The sequence below is a fragment of the Castor canadensis genome, chromosome 12 (genome assembly GCF_047511655.1).
Source record: "Castor canadensis chromosome 12, mCasCan1.hap1v2, whole genome shotgun sequence".
Taxonomy (NCBI): domain Eukaryota; kingdom Metazoa; phylum Chordata; class Mammalia; order Rodentia; family Castoridae; genus Castor; species Castor canadensis.
Genome location: NC_133397.1, coordinates 112,521,049 through 112,540,763, shown reverse-complemented (window position 1 = coordinate 112,540,763; position 19,715 = coordinate 112,521,049). Strand labels below are relative to the sequence as shown.

The 19,715-nt window shown below is 44.5% G+C and overlaps 1 protein-coding gene across 3 annotated transcripts; it reads right to left on the bottom strand.

The window, feature by feature from the left end:
- Positions 1-132: 132 nt before the first annotated feature.
- Positions 133-18,738, bottom strand: Adora3 (adenosine A3 receptor). Of its 3 annotated transcripts, XM_074050770.1 has the most exons (7): positions 17,848-18,738; positions 8,011-8,117; positions 5,214-5,561; positions 3,607-3,679; positions 2,476-2,576; positions 1,889-1,959; positions 133-550 (listed from the first exon to the last, which is right to left on the bottom strand). In XM_074050770.1, the coding sequence occupies exons 1-7, from the start codon at positions 18,183-18,185 to the stop codon at positions 536-538; spliced, it is 1,053 nt and encodes a 350-aa protein (XP_073906871.1). In that variant the 5' UTR covers positions 18,186-18,738; the 3' UTR covers positions 133-535. The 3 variants fall into 3 exon arrangements, 2 of the variants coding, with proteins under 2 accessions (XP_073906871.1, XP_073906872.1); XR_012439941.1 differs by lacking the exons at positions 133-550; positions 3,607-3,679 and having other exon boundaries at positions 1,892-1,959; XM_074050771.1 differs by lacking the exons at positions 133-550; positions 1,889-1,959; positions 2,476-2,576; ... (1 more) ...; positions 5,214-5,561; positions 8,011-8,117 and adding an exon at positions 15,047-16,098 and having other exon boundaries at positions 17,848-18,733.
- Positions 18,739-19,715: the final 977 nt, after the last annotated feature.

Genomic DNA, 19,715 nt, shown 5'->3' with positions numbered 1-19,715 from the left:
CTCGTCTGCACCGCCGGCTCCCGGGCCAGCCAGGGAGGCCGGAGCTTGAATACCACTTTAAAAGTAAGTTGGAATATTATACTTTTTAAAGAATTTGCCCAGAAATACTTTCCCACTGATACTCTGAGAGAAGTGAGTCATATCCTGGAGTTCATTCAACACTGGTCAGGAATTTACTGGTTAACAAATAAAATACAAGTGATTTCTGGCCCCCCTGACCCAGATTCCGCATCTCCTCTTCCCTTCTGGGTAACTGAATGCATGAGAACTAAGTTCTGCAGATGTTATTTGATGGTGGCCTTGCCCAGTGTGACTGCCACTGCTGTTACCTGGCTGCAAATGACGGCCGGCAAGGTGAGAGGGTCTTTCCGAAAGCCTGAGAGACGAGAATCAATCCTTGAGACTATGGGCCAGTTGTCATGGTGGCTCTATTGTAGAACCATCACTTTATTTATGAACTAAATAAAAGACATCTTCAGTCACATGTGTTGAGTTTGGGCTGTTTCCTTCCAAGTCAGGACACATAAGAGGGGCTTCAAAGTGTTGCATCCTTTGTTAGAGAATAGAAAAGAAAATTTGATTTGGGGTCTATTGCCTACCCAAGTGTTTCTGCAGTGAAAGCCGCAGTCTCTCACAGGAGTTTCATGGGGAATAAATGCCAAAGTTTGTTTTCAGGGCTGGAATTGGATGCCATCATTGCAAAGCTCACCAGCGGGTCACTAGGAATGCCTGGCACGCTGGGCTTCCGTTCACCTGTCACCAAATTCTGATAATATGAATGCAAGCAGACTTCTTCAGAACCCAAGAACCTAAGCAAGAAGGGACCTTGGTTCAGGGGGCCGTCTTGTACCCTGAGTGTGAGGAAATAGGCCACACTAAAGCAGGTTGTACAATTCTTTGCTAAAAAGAAGAGTGCTAATTATACCATCTCATCTTTTGTAGCACGGTGTCTCTCCTTTGCTTTTTCTAGTTGATAATTTTACATTTGTGTGTATGTAGGCTTCATAGGCTCCATGAAGCCAGTGTGATTCATCTTGCTTGTCTTTGCATTTTCAGCATCTGGTGTGGTCCTTACTTGTTGAGTGAATGAATGAATGAGTGAATGAATGAATGAAAAATCCTGGGGAACCCTGGCATGGAGTCTTCAATTTATAGAGAGGAAAACAGGATCAGAAAAGGGAAAAGTTGCCCAAATCATGCCTTAAAGCAGTGACAATGTGTTTTGCAAAAATATAAACCGTAATTGTGTCCCAGAGGAGTGGTCTCTGACAAACCTGCGAAGGGTGTTGCTTTTCCCACATCCCCCACCTCCACAGTTCCCAAAGCTCCTCAGAGGCAGGAACACTATAGGAGCAGCCTCTTTGCTCTCCTGGGGCCTGCTTTGGTCATGGGGCCAAAACATCCTGGGGAGAGGGTGAGATCCGGAAGCCCTAGCTTTGCTTTTCAACATGGATCCTTGTGTTTCACTATAGGTCTTTCTGGGGACGCAGTTGGGTTTCTCTCTGAATTTTTGTTTTGTTTTATTTCCACACCTAGAGGCAACTGGAATCTATTTTGTAATTATGTCTACCAACTCTTCGTTGGCTAAGGTGTTTCTTTGGTTTTCTGGACATGAAAAGTGAAAAAACTTGTGTATTTTGTGGCCAAACAGTGACAATTGCATCATATGTTCTTTCTGTCCTGTGATTACTTCAGAACTTGGCAACATCAAGACATGGTAGCCTAGAGACTCTCCCAGACTGTAGGACCAGCCCTTGTGTCTCTCAGGCTGCCTCAAAGTGAAAGGTAGATAAGCAACAGACTTTTCTATTTAGGAAGTGGGAGGCCTAAAGAGCAGGCTCTAGGGGCACAGGATTTGGGACACAGGAGAATCAAAGAGGGAACTTACCAAGAGTGTAAGGACCACAGGCGAAGCTTGGCTGGTTTGGGGGCTTCTGTTTAGGCCTTTACCCGTAGCACCTCAAGGGAAAACAGACACAAAGCTAAAACGCCAATCCCTTATTGAGGGGCAAAACCAGGGCTGAGGTCCCTGGACTGTCCTTTCCCACCCAGACCCTTTTCAGGGAGATCTCTCAATGCCTGCTTTACCCTGGGGTCCTAGAAGCTCTTTCCTTTGATGGAAGCCTTGGCCAAAGTCCCTTCAGGTCAAAGTTTCAATCAAGGCCTAAGGCTGCCTCCCAAAGTTGTGTGTTGTGGAGGCAGGTGGCCCTCCAGGCATAGAACTTGCAATGTGGTTGGCTCTGTACTTCCCTCCTTCCTGTCTGCACAGGACTCCACGTAGGAAAGCTACAGTGTTCCCTCTGTCACTTCGTGATACCTTTGTCACCATGAAGTGGTTATCTTCCCCAGCCCATGGACTGTCAGCCTTGGTCTCCAAGTGACAAGGCAGCAAGAAGAGGGTCACATTCACTCTTCTTGACCTCCTTCATTTTCTCTAACTCTTTCTTGCCCACTCTACACCCTGTGGCTTCTTACCCCTGCTATTCCTTTGACTTCTCCTTCTTCTGGACAAATGACTGATTATAGAGATGATCCCCAAACCAGTGATCAGAATGCAGATGATAAGAATGGACGTCCTAGAAAGAATTACAGCAGATTTCAGGTCCCTTGCAAGGAAACACCTTTTGGTTCTTGGCCTCTGATATCTTTTTCTGAGACCAGCACACCACCAATCCCAACCCAGCTGCAGAAGCTCCTGGAAACTGTATTTAGAATGACCCTATCATCTGGACCACACTGCTTGGACCCAATGGGCATCTGACCAAGCTGGGTCAACACTCCCCTTCTTAAGATATTCAACTGGGGGACCGGGAGTGGAAAAATACAGCCTCTCACCACTCTCTTGAATGTGGGAGAGAGAAAACAAGGAACTATAAATAGATACTTCTATAAAGGACAGTACAGAAACAGAAGGAAGCTATCACATGCAAGAGCAGCAGATGACAGGGCCAGGCACAGTGGCTCAAACCTGTAACCCTAGCTACTTTGGAGGTGGAGATTGGAAGGATCACAGCTCAAGGCCCTCACAGGCAAAAAAAATTCATAAGACCTAATCTCAACCAACGACTGGGCGCAGTGGTGCACACCTGTCATCCACAGCTATGTGGGGAAGTACAAATAGGAGGGTCATGGTCCAGGCCAGCCCAGGCAAAAAGCAAGACCCTATCTCAAAAATAAGCAATGCAAGACTCAAGTGGTAGAGTGCCTGCCTAGCAAGCTCAAGGCCCTGAGTTCAATCCTCAGTATTTAAAAAGAGAGAGAGAGAGAGAGAGAGAGAGAGAGAGAGAGAGAGAGCAGTAGAGTAGATATGGAGATAAAGCCCTGAGGACACTCCTGACAATTTCTGGGTGGCCATATTCCTGCCTCTGAATTTCAGACACTGCTCCCTCCTCATGGTAAGTGTTCCCTTTTATTTAAAGTAGCTACAGGCTATTTTTGCTGCTTTCAAACCAGAATCATTAAGACCATAGCTTCGGTGGAGGAGGAGCAATACACAGCCGAAAGTAGTAGGTACAAATCAACCACCAGTATTGTGTCATGGTCCATCCCAACCCTGCCCCACTGCTGCCCTTCTAAGCAAATTTATCTCCCAAGGTTATGACTCACCTGGAGCGATCTGTCTTTTGGGCAACTTTGGAAGCCCTGCAGCTACTGTTCTTTTTGCCTGATGGGTCTGAATCTGAAACAATTTGTTGAGATCAAGGCCCATTCAAGGCCTTTTTGCCTATTAGCTACCTGCATTTCTGCCTGTTATTCTTCTCACTCTGCAGAGAGTGAGTGTACCATCGACTTCTGGTAAGGCAGAGGCACCAAGCCCTATACGGAGAACGAGGCTGAGGAGACAAGTAGGAGCTGAAATTCAGCCCAGAAACCCACTGGCCAAGCCATGTGCCCTGCCACTGGGCTTCATGTATCTGGAGGAAGGAGAGCCTTCTCCAGATTTGCACAAAGGCTCCTAGCCCCTAGTTAAGAGTCCCAGGCTAAGGGTCACTCCTATAGAAAGGAATTCCTGACACACCACATGGCCACTTGCATGCTGACAGAATAAATCGATATGTGACATTGTTGCCACATCATGCTTCTGACAGCCACCAGAACCCAGTGGGAGAAGTCCCACCCTTATCACCTCCATTGCCTCCTTTGATAAGACCTGGGAGGGCATCTATATTTATTATTTAAAGGTTAAAGCATGAGCCTAAAACTCAAGACATGCTATTAAAAGCAGATGCCCACAAAGCAGAAATATTGCAATGAGAGTGATGTGACACGCTCCGTCAGAAGCTTGCTGAATCAGTTACCTGTTGGCCAGGTGTGAGGACTTGACTCTATCCATTACAGGGAGTGGGGGAAGTGAGTGGGCGTGGGGGCTTCCCATGACACCCCTCCCCATCGTGTCCTGGTCTGTTTTCCTACTGGCATTGTGATCCAGATTATAAGAGGAAAAGACATCACTTCTACACATGGAAACCACAAAGAAGCCATAAGAGAAAAAAAGACCAGCCGGGGCCTTCCATAAGCTGTTTGCCCAACAGACAGCGGCTTTCTGGTACAAAAGAAGGTTTCCAACATTCAGCAGAATGATCATGAGATCCCATGAGTTAGTTCTGCCCTAAAGTCACAATTGACTGGCTGGGACAAATTTCACCCTGTGAACTCCAGGCCCACCTGAGCCTTCCCAGTGGTCCCCTAGGGTAGACTGTGCTCCTTACAAGTAAAAGGAGGTATTGGCAAGATAGACCACAATATTTAACCCATGTAAATTGTTAAATTATTTAAGTTGACAGCTTCCAGGTATCTGGCTCTCTTTTTGCAGCCTTGGTTACTTCTCCAAGATTCTAGACCTGCAAGGCTAAGATTTCATCAATCAGTCTCAAAGCCTTTCCTGACCATCAACACAAAAATCTTACATTTTTGAGACCCCTTCCAGCCTTTTCCAAGGTCTGTGAACAGACTGCTACAAGGAAAGGGAAGTTCCAAGAGTGCCCCAGGGCCTAGACCCCATTCTTTTCCCTAAACATCCAGTTAACCACCAGAATCATCAATGACCATCAATGACCATCCTCCTACCTCAGAGGGAGGGAGAGACCAGGTTACCTCAAAGAACCTATGAAGAATCTGAGTTGGTGTTCTCTGGCTTCAGTGAATTTTACCCACACCAATAAGGACCCACTACCATGGGTTAACCCCCAAAAGACTCCTGACAAGTTCTTTACCTTCACCAGACCAAAAGTCATTGGTTATGCCTTCCGCATTGTCATTCACAATCAGCTCTGTGAAATCCATGTAATCCCTGGCAAAGTTCCTCTGGATGCCACACCAATACCAGCCCATATCCTCCTTAGTCAGGCAGGACACAGTGACAATGAGTTGATTCCCTGTGTCCTTCAGAGCCACACGGTTGGTATTGTTAGGTGTGATGGCGATGATGGTACAGTAATCCCGGAAATAGCCTCGGCACCAATATTTGGTGTGGTTCTTGTAGTGGGCATCATAGTTACAGACTGCAGAAGCTGTGTCCAGCACGAAGCTTGCCTTGACCTTTTCATCCATGACCATGGCATCTGTGATGTGAACACATACAGACACACAAAGGCAGACACACACACACACACACACAGAGTTATTTTTTCAAATACAGTACAGCTCATAACCTTCTGAACTAATGAAAAAATTAGAGGCTGGTTTTTGCCTGTTTGGATTTGGCAACTGTTATGGACTGAACTGTGTCCTTCTAAAATCCACATGTTGAAGTCCTAACCCCCACACCTCAGAATGTGACTGCATTTGACCATAAGGCCTCTAAAGAGGCAATTAAGTTCAAATTGGAGTAGTCTTTAATCCAATATGGCTCATGTCATTTTAAAGAAAAAAGAGATTAAGAGACAGAGAATATGAACAGAAAGATGACTATGTGAGGACATAACAAGAAGGTGGCTATCTGTGAGTGGCCTCAGAATGAAACCAAAGTTGCTCGATCTTGGACAATACCTTATATGAAGGAAATAGTAAGCTTTAAGGTCCTAAAAGTAGAACCAGAGTCCCTCTGGTTTCAGCCCTCAGCAGCCAGCAAAAGCCTTCTAGCATTCACTTTCTTTTTGAGGCTGCCAAAGTGGGGTGGGGGAGCTAGGGACAGAGGATCTAGTAATGGTAGACACTTTGATCTTGGACTTTGTGGTGGCTTTATCTTCACTGTCAACTTGATTGGGTTGAGAGATGCCTAGGAGATTAGCAAAGCCCAACTTTTCTGCATGTGTCTCTGAGAGTGTTTCCAGAGAGGATCAAGTAAGAGAGAAGGACCCCTGAATGTGAGCAGCACCATTATATAGGCTGGGGGCCCCTGTGGAGTAAAAGGGGGGAAAAGAGAAAGCCTGCAAGCACAAACCCTCCCTCTCTCTGCTTACTGGCTGCCATGAGGTAAATATCTGCTTCACTACACCCTTCCACCATGATGCCTATCTCACATGGCCCAGAAACAATGAAGCCAGTCAACCATGGATTGTGAGCCAAAATACATCCTTTCTCCATTATGGTTTTTTTTTCATTTTTCTTTTATTATTCATATGTGCATACAAGGCTTGGTTCATTTCTCCCCCCTGCCCCCACCCCCTCCCTTACCACCCACTCCACCCCCTCCCGCTCCCCTCCCTCAATACCCAGAAGAAACTATTCTGCCCTTATCTCTAATTTTGTTGTAGAGAGAGTATAAGCAATAATAGGAAGGAACAAGGGGTTTTGCTGGTTGAGATAAGGATAGCTATACAGGGCATTGACTCACATTGATTTCCTGTGCGTGGGTGTTACCTTCTAGGTTAATTCTTTTTGATCTAACCTTTTCTCTAGTTCCTGTTCCCCTTTGCCTATTGGCCTCAGTTGCTTTAAGGTATCTGCTTTAGTTTCACTGCATTAAGGGCAACAAATGCTAGCTCTTTCTCCATTATGTTGTTTATATCAGGTATTTTGTCTCAGAGATGAAAAGTTGATTAATACAGATTTCTAGCTTCCCTAACTGTAAGGAAATAAATTTACACTGTATAAGCTACCTGGTCTCTGGCATTTTGTTATGGCAGACCTAAAAAAATAATATAGCAACCCTGGAGAGGTCATTTCCCCTGACCTAAGGATTTGTGAAATATGGAGGTAGGGGCCTCGGTAAAGAGCTTAGGCTCACCATCAGTAGATCCTCTGTCCCTAGCTTCCCACCCCATTTTGGTAGCCTCAAAAAGAAAATGGTTAGGAGGCTTCTGCTGGCTGCAGATGGCTGAAAAGAGAGAGACTTGGGGTCTGCCTTTAGGAGCTAAGAACATACTATTTCTTTCACACAAGTCCAGCATAGGCACCTCTATCACGCCAGGGTATTGCATAATGAGGAAAGTCATGCCATAGCATCACCTTGACCTTGATTGGGAAAATGTCTGGCCTAGGAGAAGAGATGAGGCAGACGATCCCATTCCTCTCAGCCTTCCAGCTGTATCCCAACCCCCCCTCCAGATGCTGCTTCACATAGGGTTTACAGGGGTGACCACCACTCTACAAAACAGGCTCACATCCAAGATAGAATTTTGCTCTCATCACAATCCCACAAAAGAGATCATGTGATCCGCACTTCATAGGCATGGATTCTGACCCAGAGACAGGCGTCAACTGAGGAGACAGAGCCAGATAAGGCCACCTTCGGTATCAGGCCTGGCCGAAAAGGGAAGGTAATGTCTTCCTGTATCAGCACAAACATATGCGAGGGGAAAAAGGAGAGGCAAAGGGGCGTTTGGGGAAAATGAAAGAGAAAATGCAGAGCCCTATTTTTAGCCAGGTGCTTCAAGATCCCCACAGCCCTCTTGTCAGAGGTGAGAAAAAGAATTAACAAGACCTATTTCCACCTCTTATTTTTCCCATCCACACTGCTTAGGTGATTCGAGTGAATAAGGAGGGACTCCAATTAGAAGAGAAGAAAACGCAAGCTCTCTGGGAGAGCCATAGCTTGGAGGGCACAGACAGTCCTTCCCCACACCTTACCCGAAAAGAGAGTCAAGGAGAGCAGAATGAAGAGCTCCATGACTGGAAGGAAGTGAACCTTCAACTGGAAGGATATGAAGAACCCCGGAATCTCAGGAATTCTGGATCTGTTTAAGAGAAACAGAGACGTTTAAACTTAAAATGGTTTTAATTTGGACGGATCAGTGTAGAGAGGAACAACCAGTTATCCTGAGCAGTAGTGTCGTGTGTAGCTCTCCAGATTGGGCACTGCACAAGGGTACCTCAGGGATGTCATTCACAGACATAAGCCTATTTAAGGGACAACTGAGAAAATCTGGGCTTCCTGGCAGAGCCAAAATAGGAGTGGGTATACCCCTCCTGGATAAATCCACTCTGGCCGCAAGGCTTTGTACACACTCAGAAAAGGACACCCCTGGCACATGTTCAGGTGTGCAACTGTGCCTTTTCTCATCAGCGATCTGGGTATTGTCAGAGGACACGCCCCTTTAACCATTCTCAGAGGCCCAACTCCTACTTAGATGGGAAGAATTGTCTACGGCCATACCACCACCCCAAATGCTCCCAATCTCATCTGATTTCAGAAGCGAAGCAGAGTTGGGCCTGGTTAGTACCTGAATGAGAGCTGCCTGAGAATACCAGGTACTGCAGGCTTTTAAAAAGAAAAAAAATAGGTGGGAGGAATCCCAGCAAAGATATTCTTAATTAACCTGACGCCAGTTGGAATGAGCAACTGTGCCTGGGGAGTGGGGGTAGAGGCATGGTATGCCAGCCGATCACAGCACATGGCATAGAAGCTGGAATGCATGAGTTAAACGGGTGCCAGCAGGTAGGGCTGCAATTTCAGACCTCTGGAAGGCTTTCCTGGGTGGAGCTGCTATAAATCAAGGAGGCCCGTCCACACAACAGCAGCAGCTTCTCCTGGCTCCTAATGGACTCATATGCTCTGATCGCTAGCTTTGAAAGTCTGAATTCTCAGCCGGGCGCCGGTGGCTCACGTCTATAATCCTAACTACTCAGGAGGCAGAAATCGGGAGGATCGCGGTTCAAAGCCAGCCCAGGCAAGTAGTTCAGGAGAACTTAGCTTGAAAATACCCAACACAAAAAAGGGCTGGCAGAGGGGCTCAAGTGGTAGAGCGCCTGCCTACCAAGTGTGAGGTCCTGAGTTCAAACCCCAGTACCACCAAAGAAAACAGAAGAAGAAGAAAAAAAGTTTGAATTCTCAAACTACCTTAAATTCTTGAATTTAGTCTGAGTGCTACTTATTGCATCCCAGAGCTGTCACTTCCTATATCCAGGGCCAGCTGGGGATGTTTTTCTAGATTGTGCAATAATGTCTTTTCTTGAGAAAGGGGAGCCATGTGCTTGCTTCAGCAGCACATACACTAAAATTAGAACTATACAGAGAAAAGGAAGCTGACCTCTAAGTCACAAGAATTCAGTATACAGGCCAGCAGCAAGCTTGCATTGTCACATTTAATATCATCAAAAACCTCTATTTTGGCTGGCAGAGTGGCTCAAGTGGTAGAGCTCCTGCCTAGCAAGCGTGAGGCCCTGAGTTCAAACTCCAGTGCCACCAAAACAAATAAAATAAAACCTCTATTTCAACAAACGTGAAAAAAAGAAAAGGAAAAGAAAGAACCTAAAGATTAAAAGAGACTTGGAATCATATTAACAAATTGTAATATATGGAACTTATCTGGATCCTGATTGAAGCAAACAATTTAGACCATTTGGACAGTAACTAGACAGTGGATAGTATTAAGAAATAATTGTTAATTTTATGTTAGATGTGATAATGGTATTGTCACAGCCAGCCTTCAAGATAGCTCTTGGTGTCCATGTCTGCATGTAGTTCCCTTGGAAGCTGAGTCAGGGCTGCGCTGTGTGATCAAAAAAACATGGCAGAAGCCTCTGGCTTCAGAGGTCATAAAAGGTGTATAACTTCCACCCTAGTTTGTTGGACTGCTCCCTCTTGGGGAAGTCAGCCACCATGCTGCAAGGACTCTCAAGCAGACTATGGGGAGACCCACATGGATATCAATTTGTTTGGAAGTGGATCCAAACAAGATGCTCCCTGAGCTTCCATCCCATGGAAACCGCAAAAGATACTAAAGGTTTATTGTCGTACACCTCTGAATTTGGAAATGATTTGTTACATGGTGCTAGTATTAATACAATTATTGTGCTTATGGGTTTTTTTTCTTGTGGTACTAGGACTTGAACTCAGGGCCTATACCTTGAGTCACTCCATCAGCCCTTTTTTGTGATGAGTTTTTTCGAGACAGAGTGTCACAAACTATTTGCCTAAGCTGGGTTTGAACTGCAATCCTCCTGATAGCTGCGTCCTGAGTAGCTAGGATTATAGAGTGAGCCACCAGTGCCCAGTTCTGTGCTTATGTTTTTTAAAAGCAGTGCTAGAGCTAGGTGTGGTGGTTCATGCCTATAATCCCAGTACTGAGGATGCAGAGAAAGGAGGATAGAGTCCAAGGCCAGCCTGGGCTACGTAGTGAGACCATGTTTCAAAAAAACAAGAAAGAAAAAAACAAGCCAGGTGCTTGTGGCTCAAAAATAACCAGAGCAAAAAGGATTGGAGGTGTAGCTCAAGTGGTAGGGTGCCTACCTGGCAAGCATGAAGCCCTGCCCAATCTGGCCTACACCACAACCCTTCTATTTTAACCTTCTCCACCATTGCTGGGATGACAGGCACGCACCACCACACCCAGTTTTCTATTGAGATGGGATTTTGAGAATTTTCTTTGCTCAGGCTGGCCAGGAACCACTGTCCTCCATATCTCAGCTTGGAATGACAGGTGTATACCACTGCACACAGCTATTGGTTGAGATGAGGGTCACACAAACTTTTTTGCCCAGGCTGGCCTCGAAATGCAATCCTCCTGGCCAACCTGAATCTCCTAAAATAGCTAGGATTCTAGGCAAGAGCTTTCAGTGCCCAGCTGCTAAAAAATCTTTTATGAATGCAAACAAAAATGAAGTAATTCAATTTCCAGAATTTTAAAGTAATTGGGTAGGGCAAAAGGGTATAGTCATAAATGAAACAAGATTGACCACAAATTGGCCATTATTAAAGCAGGATAATAGATACATGAGGGCTTCTTTTTCTAGACACTCCACTGCTTATATTTCACATATAATAAAAAGCAGAAAAGCAGAGCTATGCATGGTAGTGCAGGCCTGTAATTCTGGTATTTGGAAGGTGGAAGAACGAGGGTCATGAGTTCCAAACCAGCCTGAGTGTCATAAAAAGTAAACAAACAAAAAGCAAAAAACGAAAGTTAGAAACAAGTTTGACGTGAGAATTCTTAGTCTCATCTTACAAATGAGGAAAATTGAGGCTCAAAAGCACAAGGAAGGTGGCAAGTTCACACAGCTAGTAAAACCACGGTGATCCCAGGCTAAATATGGGAGGGGGGCTGGGGAGACAAGGATGAGAATAACAAGACCCTCTTCTATTTGGGTTATCCTCGCTTCCCCCATTGTAATAATGCACTTTACATATGCCCTGTCATCTGGGTGGCTCTTATCCTTCCCTGTTCCTACTCAGCCATAATATCAAAGGGCAGAGTTTCTCTAGAAGGTGTGCGTGGAGTTGAAAGAAACTGCACGTGCATACGGACAATGGTCAGATTGCATATCAAAATAATATTGACTCATGATCAGGGGCAACCTGTACAGGAAACCAGCTGCTAATCTACAATAAACAGTAAACCAGACTGCGATAAGTCGGACTTGTGAGAAGTCAGATTGTTATCCCTAGCAACAATTAAGCAAGCCAAACAGTAATTCCTGTAAGGACACTCTCCATATGGCCAGGTGTGCATCTTTAACCAATTGCATCAAATGCCCCCTGCTTGAATTAGTCTGCCAACAACCTCCCCATGCCAGCGCTCTCCAATCAGCACATACCTGAAGCCTTCTCTTTTTTCCTCTGTTAAAAAAAAAAAAATGCCCACAGGGCTCTAGCTCCTTGGCTTCCTACACAGTCAAATTAAACCCCAACACAGTGTAAACAGTAAACCAACATTTAAGTGTAATCAACCAGAAACCACCAGACTAACCTCTAATTAGGGACTCACCATTTTAAACAATCAAATTTATTTTCTCTGTTTTGCTTCCATCAATGTCTTAGAAAAGTCCCCTACCCAAATCCTCACACTTTCTCAGTGTAATCTTGAACCACTTGTGGTCTGGTGAAGCTCAATTCATGAATTCTTGACAGGTCCAATAAAGTCGCTAAAATTTTAGTGTGCCTAAACGTTTTGTTTCTTGAGACGGGTTCTGTTCTGTTGCCCAGTCTGGTCTTAAATACCCTCCAGCCTTATCCTACAGAGTAGCCGTGATTACAGGTGTGCACCACCAGCTTCCCCATTCATCTGCCTGCTTGTGAGCCTCTGCCAAATGCCACTGCTGGTGGCCGACCCACTTGCTAGAGCAAGTGCAGAATAAACAGCCTTTGCCTGTTCTCAGTAGAATGCTCTTTGCTTATTTTCACACTTGACTTAATAATACTTTTTTTGAAAAAGGTGATAAATCCAGTTACTCAACATCCACCTTTGTTCCAGTCTCTGCATGTGGAGGAGGAAGCAGTCCTCAGGTTCCTCTGGGCCGTCTTTTCATCTGATTCCTTTAAAGTAAAAGTCAGTTTCCCTTTCCCGCTTGGCTGAAAAGATGGTCACCAAAAGAGGGATTTGTGGGGAGATTCCTGTGACACTAATCTCTAAACCTGAAACCAGGGTGGATCTCCTTACTTCTAGCCAAATTCCTCACCAGTGATTTCTGGTTCACTTTTTTTGAGCTTACTCTAAAAAAACAAAAGAGAGAGAGAGAGAGAGAAACTTCTCTCGGTCTCTTGGTGTTCTGGTGGAACACCTTATCTCAGGAGAGTCCCACTTAAGAAAAACAAAACAAAAAAATGCAACTCCCTAAAACCATCAGTGACAACCAGACAAGAAAGAGAAAGAGGAGGAGGAGGGGAGGAAAAAAAGTAATTATTTCTTGAAACCCAAGCTACAAGCTTGTCTAGTGACACCTTCAGATTTAGGGCAGACTTGAGGGAAGTGGTCACTTTAAATAAAATTTTTAAAAGGGGGTGGGGGTAGGGGTTGAGTGTTGCTATAGCAACTGGTTAGAGATTACAAATTACAAGGCCTGGTGTGAAGATTACCAGGCTCTGCAGCACTTCCTCCACTCTCCAACTGGGCAGAGCTCATGAAGCTTTAGAACAAATCCAGGGCCTCTCCCTGGAGATGGGTCGACTAAACCCAAAAATCAAGAAAAAAAACAAAAAAAAAACTTTGAACTCTTCCTGGGAGGAAAATAAGGACCTTTTGTTTATATAAAACATTAACAAGGCAAATTTGGTCATCAGGTTCTGGCCTAAGACTAGGTTTAGGATACATTTTCAGGATGGTCTAAAAATCTATTTCATTTTCAGAGGCATTTGTTCTCTGTTTAATTGGAATCTCCATCTTGCTGCTCTCATCAAGTTAATAGATTCATTCTGGGAATGACAATCTACATACAGCTGCAAATTTGGATAGGCCAGACCAGAGGTGCCACCTTGAATGTCTGGAGCCACATTCAATGCTCGAATGATGTGACTGACACTGTACCCTGCCCAGGATCCTGATTTATGGTCAGCAGTTAGCAGCTATGGCAAGCTAGGGAATCAGCCTGGGTGCCCAACACATGAGTGCATAAAGAAAATGTGGTATATATACTCACTATGGGGTATTATTCAGCCATAAAGGAAGAATGAAATTAAATTGTTCTAAGGAAAATGAATGAAATTGAAGATCGTGTTAAGAGAAATCAACCAAGCTCAGAAAGTCAAACATCTCATGTTTTTGCACATATATGGAATCAAGACCCCCCAAAATGATAATAATATATATTGACATGACTGTAAAAGTGGAACTGTTTAGTTTGAACACTGGTTGCTCACACCTGTAATCTTACCTACTTGGGAGGCTGAGATTGGTAGGATCATCAGTCAAGGCCAGCCCTGGCAAATAGTTCCCCAGACCCCATCTCCAAAATAACCAGAACAAAATGGACTGGAGGTGTGGCTCAAGTGGCAGAGCATCTGCTTTGCAAGCATGAAGCCCTGAGTTCGAGTTTCACCAAAAAAGTGGGACTGTAGCAGGAGAACCAAAGAAAGGGGGGGAGGGAGAAAGGAAAGGATAATGGGGGATGAATATGATCAAAGTACATTTTTTATATATATATATATATATATATATATATACATATATATGAAAATAATATAAGGGAAACCCACTAAAAACTGTTAAGAACAGGGGAAGTGAGAAGGGTAAGAAAGAGTAATATAGACAGAGTGAATTTGATCAAAGTACATTGTATGTAAGTATGTAAATATTACAATGAAACCCTTTTGTACAATCAATTTATAATAACTTTTTAAAAATTTAAATTACAGCTAAGGCAAAAACTTTGAATCCATCGGTCTGTTAAATGTACAGATGAACTTGACAGTTTGGACTTGAAGTCCATATCCCTCCTTGCCTGAGAACAGGTGGCAGGAAGTTTGGATATTCCCACCACACAAGGCTGAGCCTAAATCTAGAACTTGTTAATCATGTAAACTATGGACAAGTGACTTAACTTCTCTCTGCATCAGTTTTTGATTTCGTGAAGCAGAGATTAAAAAGTAATTGTAGTCCCTACCTCACAGATTGTCGGGATCAAAGGGGACAGAGTGTCCAAAATGCTTAGTGCATAGAAAGTGCTCAACAAGTAACAGCTATCCAGTGTCTGCTTTTGCCTCTCATCCACCATTCCTATTACAACGAAGCATCGTAATGATCAGGGGAAATGAGCAGGACTCCTTCTCTCACAGTACATGAATACAAATAAAAAGCTGACAGCTGTTCTGATCGGCGGCCTAGGAATAAGGAACAGGGTGTTGTAAGAACATAAGCCACCACCTGGCTCTGGAGAACAGGAAGACTGAATGCCACCGGCAGCCGCCTGGGTCTTTGAGCCCCACATATCCCAGCAAAGAGCTACACAGCAGTTAGCTGTCATGTTTTATTTATTCAAACACATCTGCAGGTGAATTCTGCAGTTTAAGTCCCCCTTGAAGAGTTTGCTCCTCTGTTCCCACCATCTCCTAGGAGTCTTCTGAAAGCAGATTCTCTGCTGAAAAGGAGTCACCACCATAAACACTCCCAGCCCAATTTGAGCCTTTTGACAATATGAGAAACACTTAGCTTCCATGATTTCTTCCTCTGTTTGGAAGGAGGAACACAGTCAACAGTATCACTAATACATTGTCCCCAAGTCATGCCCCCAGAAAATTGAATTAGAAAAGAAAAACAAGAAAATAAATTTGGTGGCGGAGTACAATTGTTAGCAGCCAGTCAAGTGCTCCTCACCTCAGTGGAAGGAGGCAAGGGTCACAGACAGGGCCCAGACTACTGGTGCTGAATGTGAAGGTCAAGATCATCATTCATGGTTAACTACTCAGGAACCTGCTCAATGTTTGGGTCCAAGCAATCAGCAGGCCGGCAGATGCTACAGGCTTTGAGGATCAAAATGTAGGTTTTCTGGAACTTCTTTATTTTGCAAGCGTAGATAATAGGGTTCATCATGGAGTTAGCATGGGACAGAAGGATGCCCAAGCATATCAAAATGTCTGGTACTTTAACATTAGAGTAGAGGATGCAGTTGATGATGGACAGGGGTAGCCAGCACAAAGCAAACAGGAAGAGAACCAGAAATAGGGACTTCGCTGTCTTGAACTCCCGTCCATAAGATATCCCTGTCTCTTTGGAGCTAGACAAGTTCTGACTGAGTTTGTTGCGGATGATATAGAAGATGTTCAGGTAGATGGCACACATGACAAGCAGGGGGATGAAGATCCAGGTCAAGAAGCTGAAGAAGACCATGTAGTCCATACTCATGACAGAAGGGAAAGAGCATGACAGGATGGTACCATTTGGGGGGTTCCTTGAAGTCAGTCTCTTATTCCAGCCAAACATGGGGGCCAATCCCACCAGGAAGGACACCAGCCAGCAAAGGCCCAGGGCCAGCCATATTCTTCTTTGAGTGGTGACCCTCCTATATCTGTTTGAATGGAAAAGAGCCAGTGAGTTCACAGCAGGAAATGCTAAATGGGGGGAAATAGAGCTGGTAAAAGACAGGGGAGGGAGAAAGACAAAGGATACACTCTCTTCATTCCCTAACCATTTGGTAAAAGAGGAGAACATAGTCAGTCCACAGTGACTGGATTCTAAATTCTACTGGTTGTGAAGACAGATGAGCAGAAAAATGATTCAAGAAAAATCCAGAAACTTCTCTGGGAACATTTCTAAAGACCAATCTAGAATGGATTGGGAATATACATGTCTCACTTGTGACTCCATTTCCAGCCCAAAAATTCTTCAAAAATTCCTGGGAGACAAGATTTAACTAAGTCTCCTGGGGTCACCTATCCAGGGAGAAGTAATCTTAAAGCATGCTTGCCTGTTATACCCTGTATTGCTGTATTTGGCTATTGTGCAACTGCTCATAGATTACACTGCACCTCTCCTGCACAGCCCCTCTACTGAGGCCTGCCTTCTGTATCAAATGGGCAGCCACACTTGGTATTTGGATTAGTGAACCAATGAAGTTGTAAAGGTTGCATTGACGTGCTTCAGATCCCCTGAAAGACTGGCCCAACGACAGCCACCATTTTCTCCTAAACATCAGCTGACCACAGCTTTCACAGACTACAAAGAAAGGAAACTAACCTTGTTAAATACCATCTATTCAGAAGACTTAATTCCAATTAAATCTCTCAGCCAACTGGAGATATTCTATGAGAATCTCTAGTTTATAGATGGCAATAAATAATTGTGCAAATAACAGTCATTTATTGAGAATAAACGGGGTAGCAGGAATTTTTCTAAGAACTTCACATGTGCTAACTCATTGAATTTTATAAGGTGCAATCAGTAGCTTTATTTTATAGGTGAAAAAAAAAACAAATTCAAACAAGTTCAAGAACACATACAAGCTAGAAGTGGTGGAGCTCTAATTGAAAACAGATTAATCTGCTTCAGAACATCTCAACCGCTATGATACAGACGAGAAACTGAAGCAGAGAAAGTTAAATCCCTTGCCCAAGGTCGGAGGTTAGAGATTTGCTTACTTCTAAAGCTTGTTGGTAGCTGACCCACCATACTCTTTCCCCAAGAGAAGAGACAAGAAACATGAGACCCATGTAACTATGACACTTGGGGAATTTGATTTCTCCATTTGGTAGTCTATTCTCTTCACGTGGTCACATAGAAGATTGATACTAGTTTGTACAAAAACTTTCTCAGGTGTCATACGAAGAAGGAAAAAGAAAATGTACATTGGGAGAATCCCTTTCTCAGCATTGGGACAGGAAAACAGTATAAAGCAAAGATAAGATAATAACCTACATTTGCAAAGCAACACAAACATCTGTTTACCTTTTCTTAGTCTTCCTACTTCTCCTAAAATAGTATCTTATCTAGTAGGTTTCTATCATTTCTAAAACTCAAGAGCATTTTTTTTTTTTTACTAAAGATGCATTAAACATTCATCATTTTCAGCTGCCATAGAGGACTGAGCATATACACGTGGTCAGTGGAGAAGGGGTCAGAGCACTCCTGTTTCTTGCTCCTGAGTCTTGGTTCATCATGACTAAACCTTCACAGACCATGTTATAAAAAGACATTTATTGTCCTCTTTCAGGGAGCAATGTTGATTCATTTCCACTGAAAAGGTCTGAGATCTGAACTTAGCCTCTTTTCCCAAGCACCTCTGTCACTGCTGTACCCCACCCTTCTTCAAGCAGGTTACCTGACAGTGAGCTTGACCCTCAGGTATCGGTCTACAGCAATGGCCAGCAAGGACATGATGGAGGCGTGGGTGAAGATCAGCAGGATGCAGGACATGAATAGGCAGCTGTAGAAGTGGGTTTTGATGTTCAGGCTGATGACAATAGCCAAAGGTATGACCAGCACCCCAACTGCAATGTCAGCCAGCGCTAGCGACACAATGAAATAGAAGGTAGTGGTCCGCAGACTGGGGTTCAGCTTGACCACCCAGACGACCAGCATGTTCCCCACAATGGCACAGAGCCCGATGAAAGCCTCCAAGGTGATGTAGGTGATTTTCAACCACATGTTGGGTATCATGACGTCCCAGAGGAGCCTCCCAGGTGACAGGTGAGCCAGTAGGACTGGTTTGGGCCAGTGAACCTAGCTCTTGCCAGACATCTTTCCCCAGAAGTCCACATGAAGCAACAGTCAGAAACTCACAACCTGCTCATTCCTTCTCTTCTCTGGTGGGGGTGATCTCTTCTGGAAACTCTTCTCCTTAGAAATGTCTATGACAGAGTGATCACCTACAGCTTCTTTGTGGGTCACATCTCTCTAGACTCCCAGGAACTTGGAGGACACAGATCCACATAAGCTGAATCTGGAAGTGTTGCTGCTTTTAGTTCCCCAGACAGACACAGTCAAGGCCCTCTGCCTTCCTCTGCCCCCAGCTGGCTTTTCAAGCTCCATCAAGATAAGTGGCCGTCTTCAGGATGTTTCAGGAAGTGAGATAGGCCAAGAGGAAGTTTTTGCGCAGGGATGGGAACCCTGAGCAAAAAAGATGGAAAGAGCAGAGAGTGGCACGCGAGAAAGCGCAAGATGAACTTAGGTATCAGGATCCATCCGTTCGGGGACCAGACGAGAGGGTAGACTTGAGTAGAACAGGAGCTAGGAGCACTGACTACACAACATTGCTGCTTTTTGCTTGCTTAACACAAAGCAGAGGAAAAGAGTTATTCTTTGGTAGCTTTAGCCAGAACTTTCTCTTTCTTAGTGCAATAATAGTAAGCACTAGAGAGTATTCTCTCTTTGCTGAGACAGCTGGTACCCAGCCTTCACATCAAATATTCCCTGGTCAGGAGAGCAAAAATTCAGTGCCTCCAGTAAGCATCCCATCTGCCAAGCCTCCATCTTTCCTTCTAAGCCCATGCCACCACCAAAGTCTCATGTGCCCTCACACTAGCAACTGGCCAATGTCAAACCTATTTGAGGAACAGAATGACAACAGTAATTTGAGGAACAGTAATTAAGAATTACTTTGAGGAACAGTAATTAAGAAAGGAGAACAAAGGTCATGTGTGCAGATAACATGCTTCGTATCCTGTCACTCTTGCTTCCCAGTCTCAAGCCCCAGACCCATCCCACAGGAACAGGCATCTGTCTGGGAATCAGGCCCCTTTCTCTAAGCTGCTCACCTGGTCACCACCTTCTAGAACCAACACTTGAATGCAGTTGTTACTGGGTTCAAGTGCTTCTCAATGCCTCCCAAGGAGATAACTCTAACCAGACATGACAGAAAGACAGCAAGGAGGAACACCTGGGCCTAAGCCACAAAGTAGACTGACGGGTTTATCATTTTTACCGTAAACACCTACCTATGTACAGCCAAACCCCAAATTCATTAATGACAACGGTGCTGTGTTTTCTAACCAATACTTTTCAAGCTGGCATCTGAGAGATGCCTGAGCATGAGGGTCCTACTGTCTCAGGCTCATCCGTCCCACATGTGTCACTTCTCTCTAAGCCAACTCCTCAGGAAGTAAGGGGCAGTCCTCTCCAACTGCATTTCCATGGCGCCAACATTCTCCAGTGTTAACTGTGCTCTCGTGCCTGTTCTACGCAATTTTT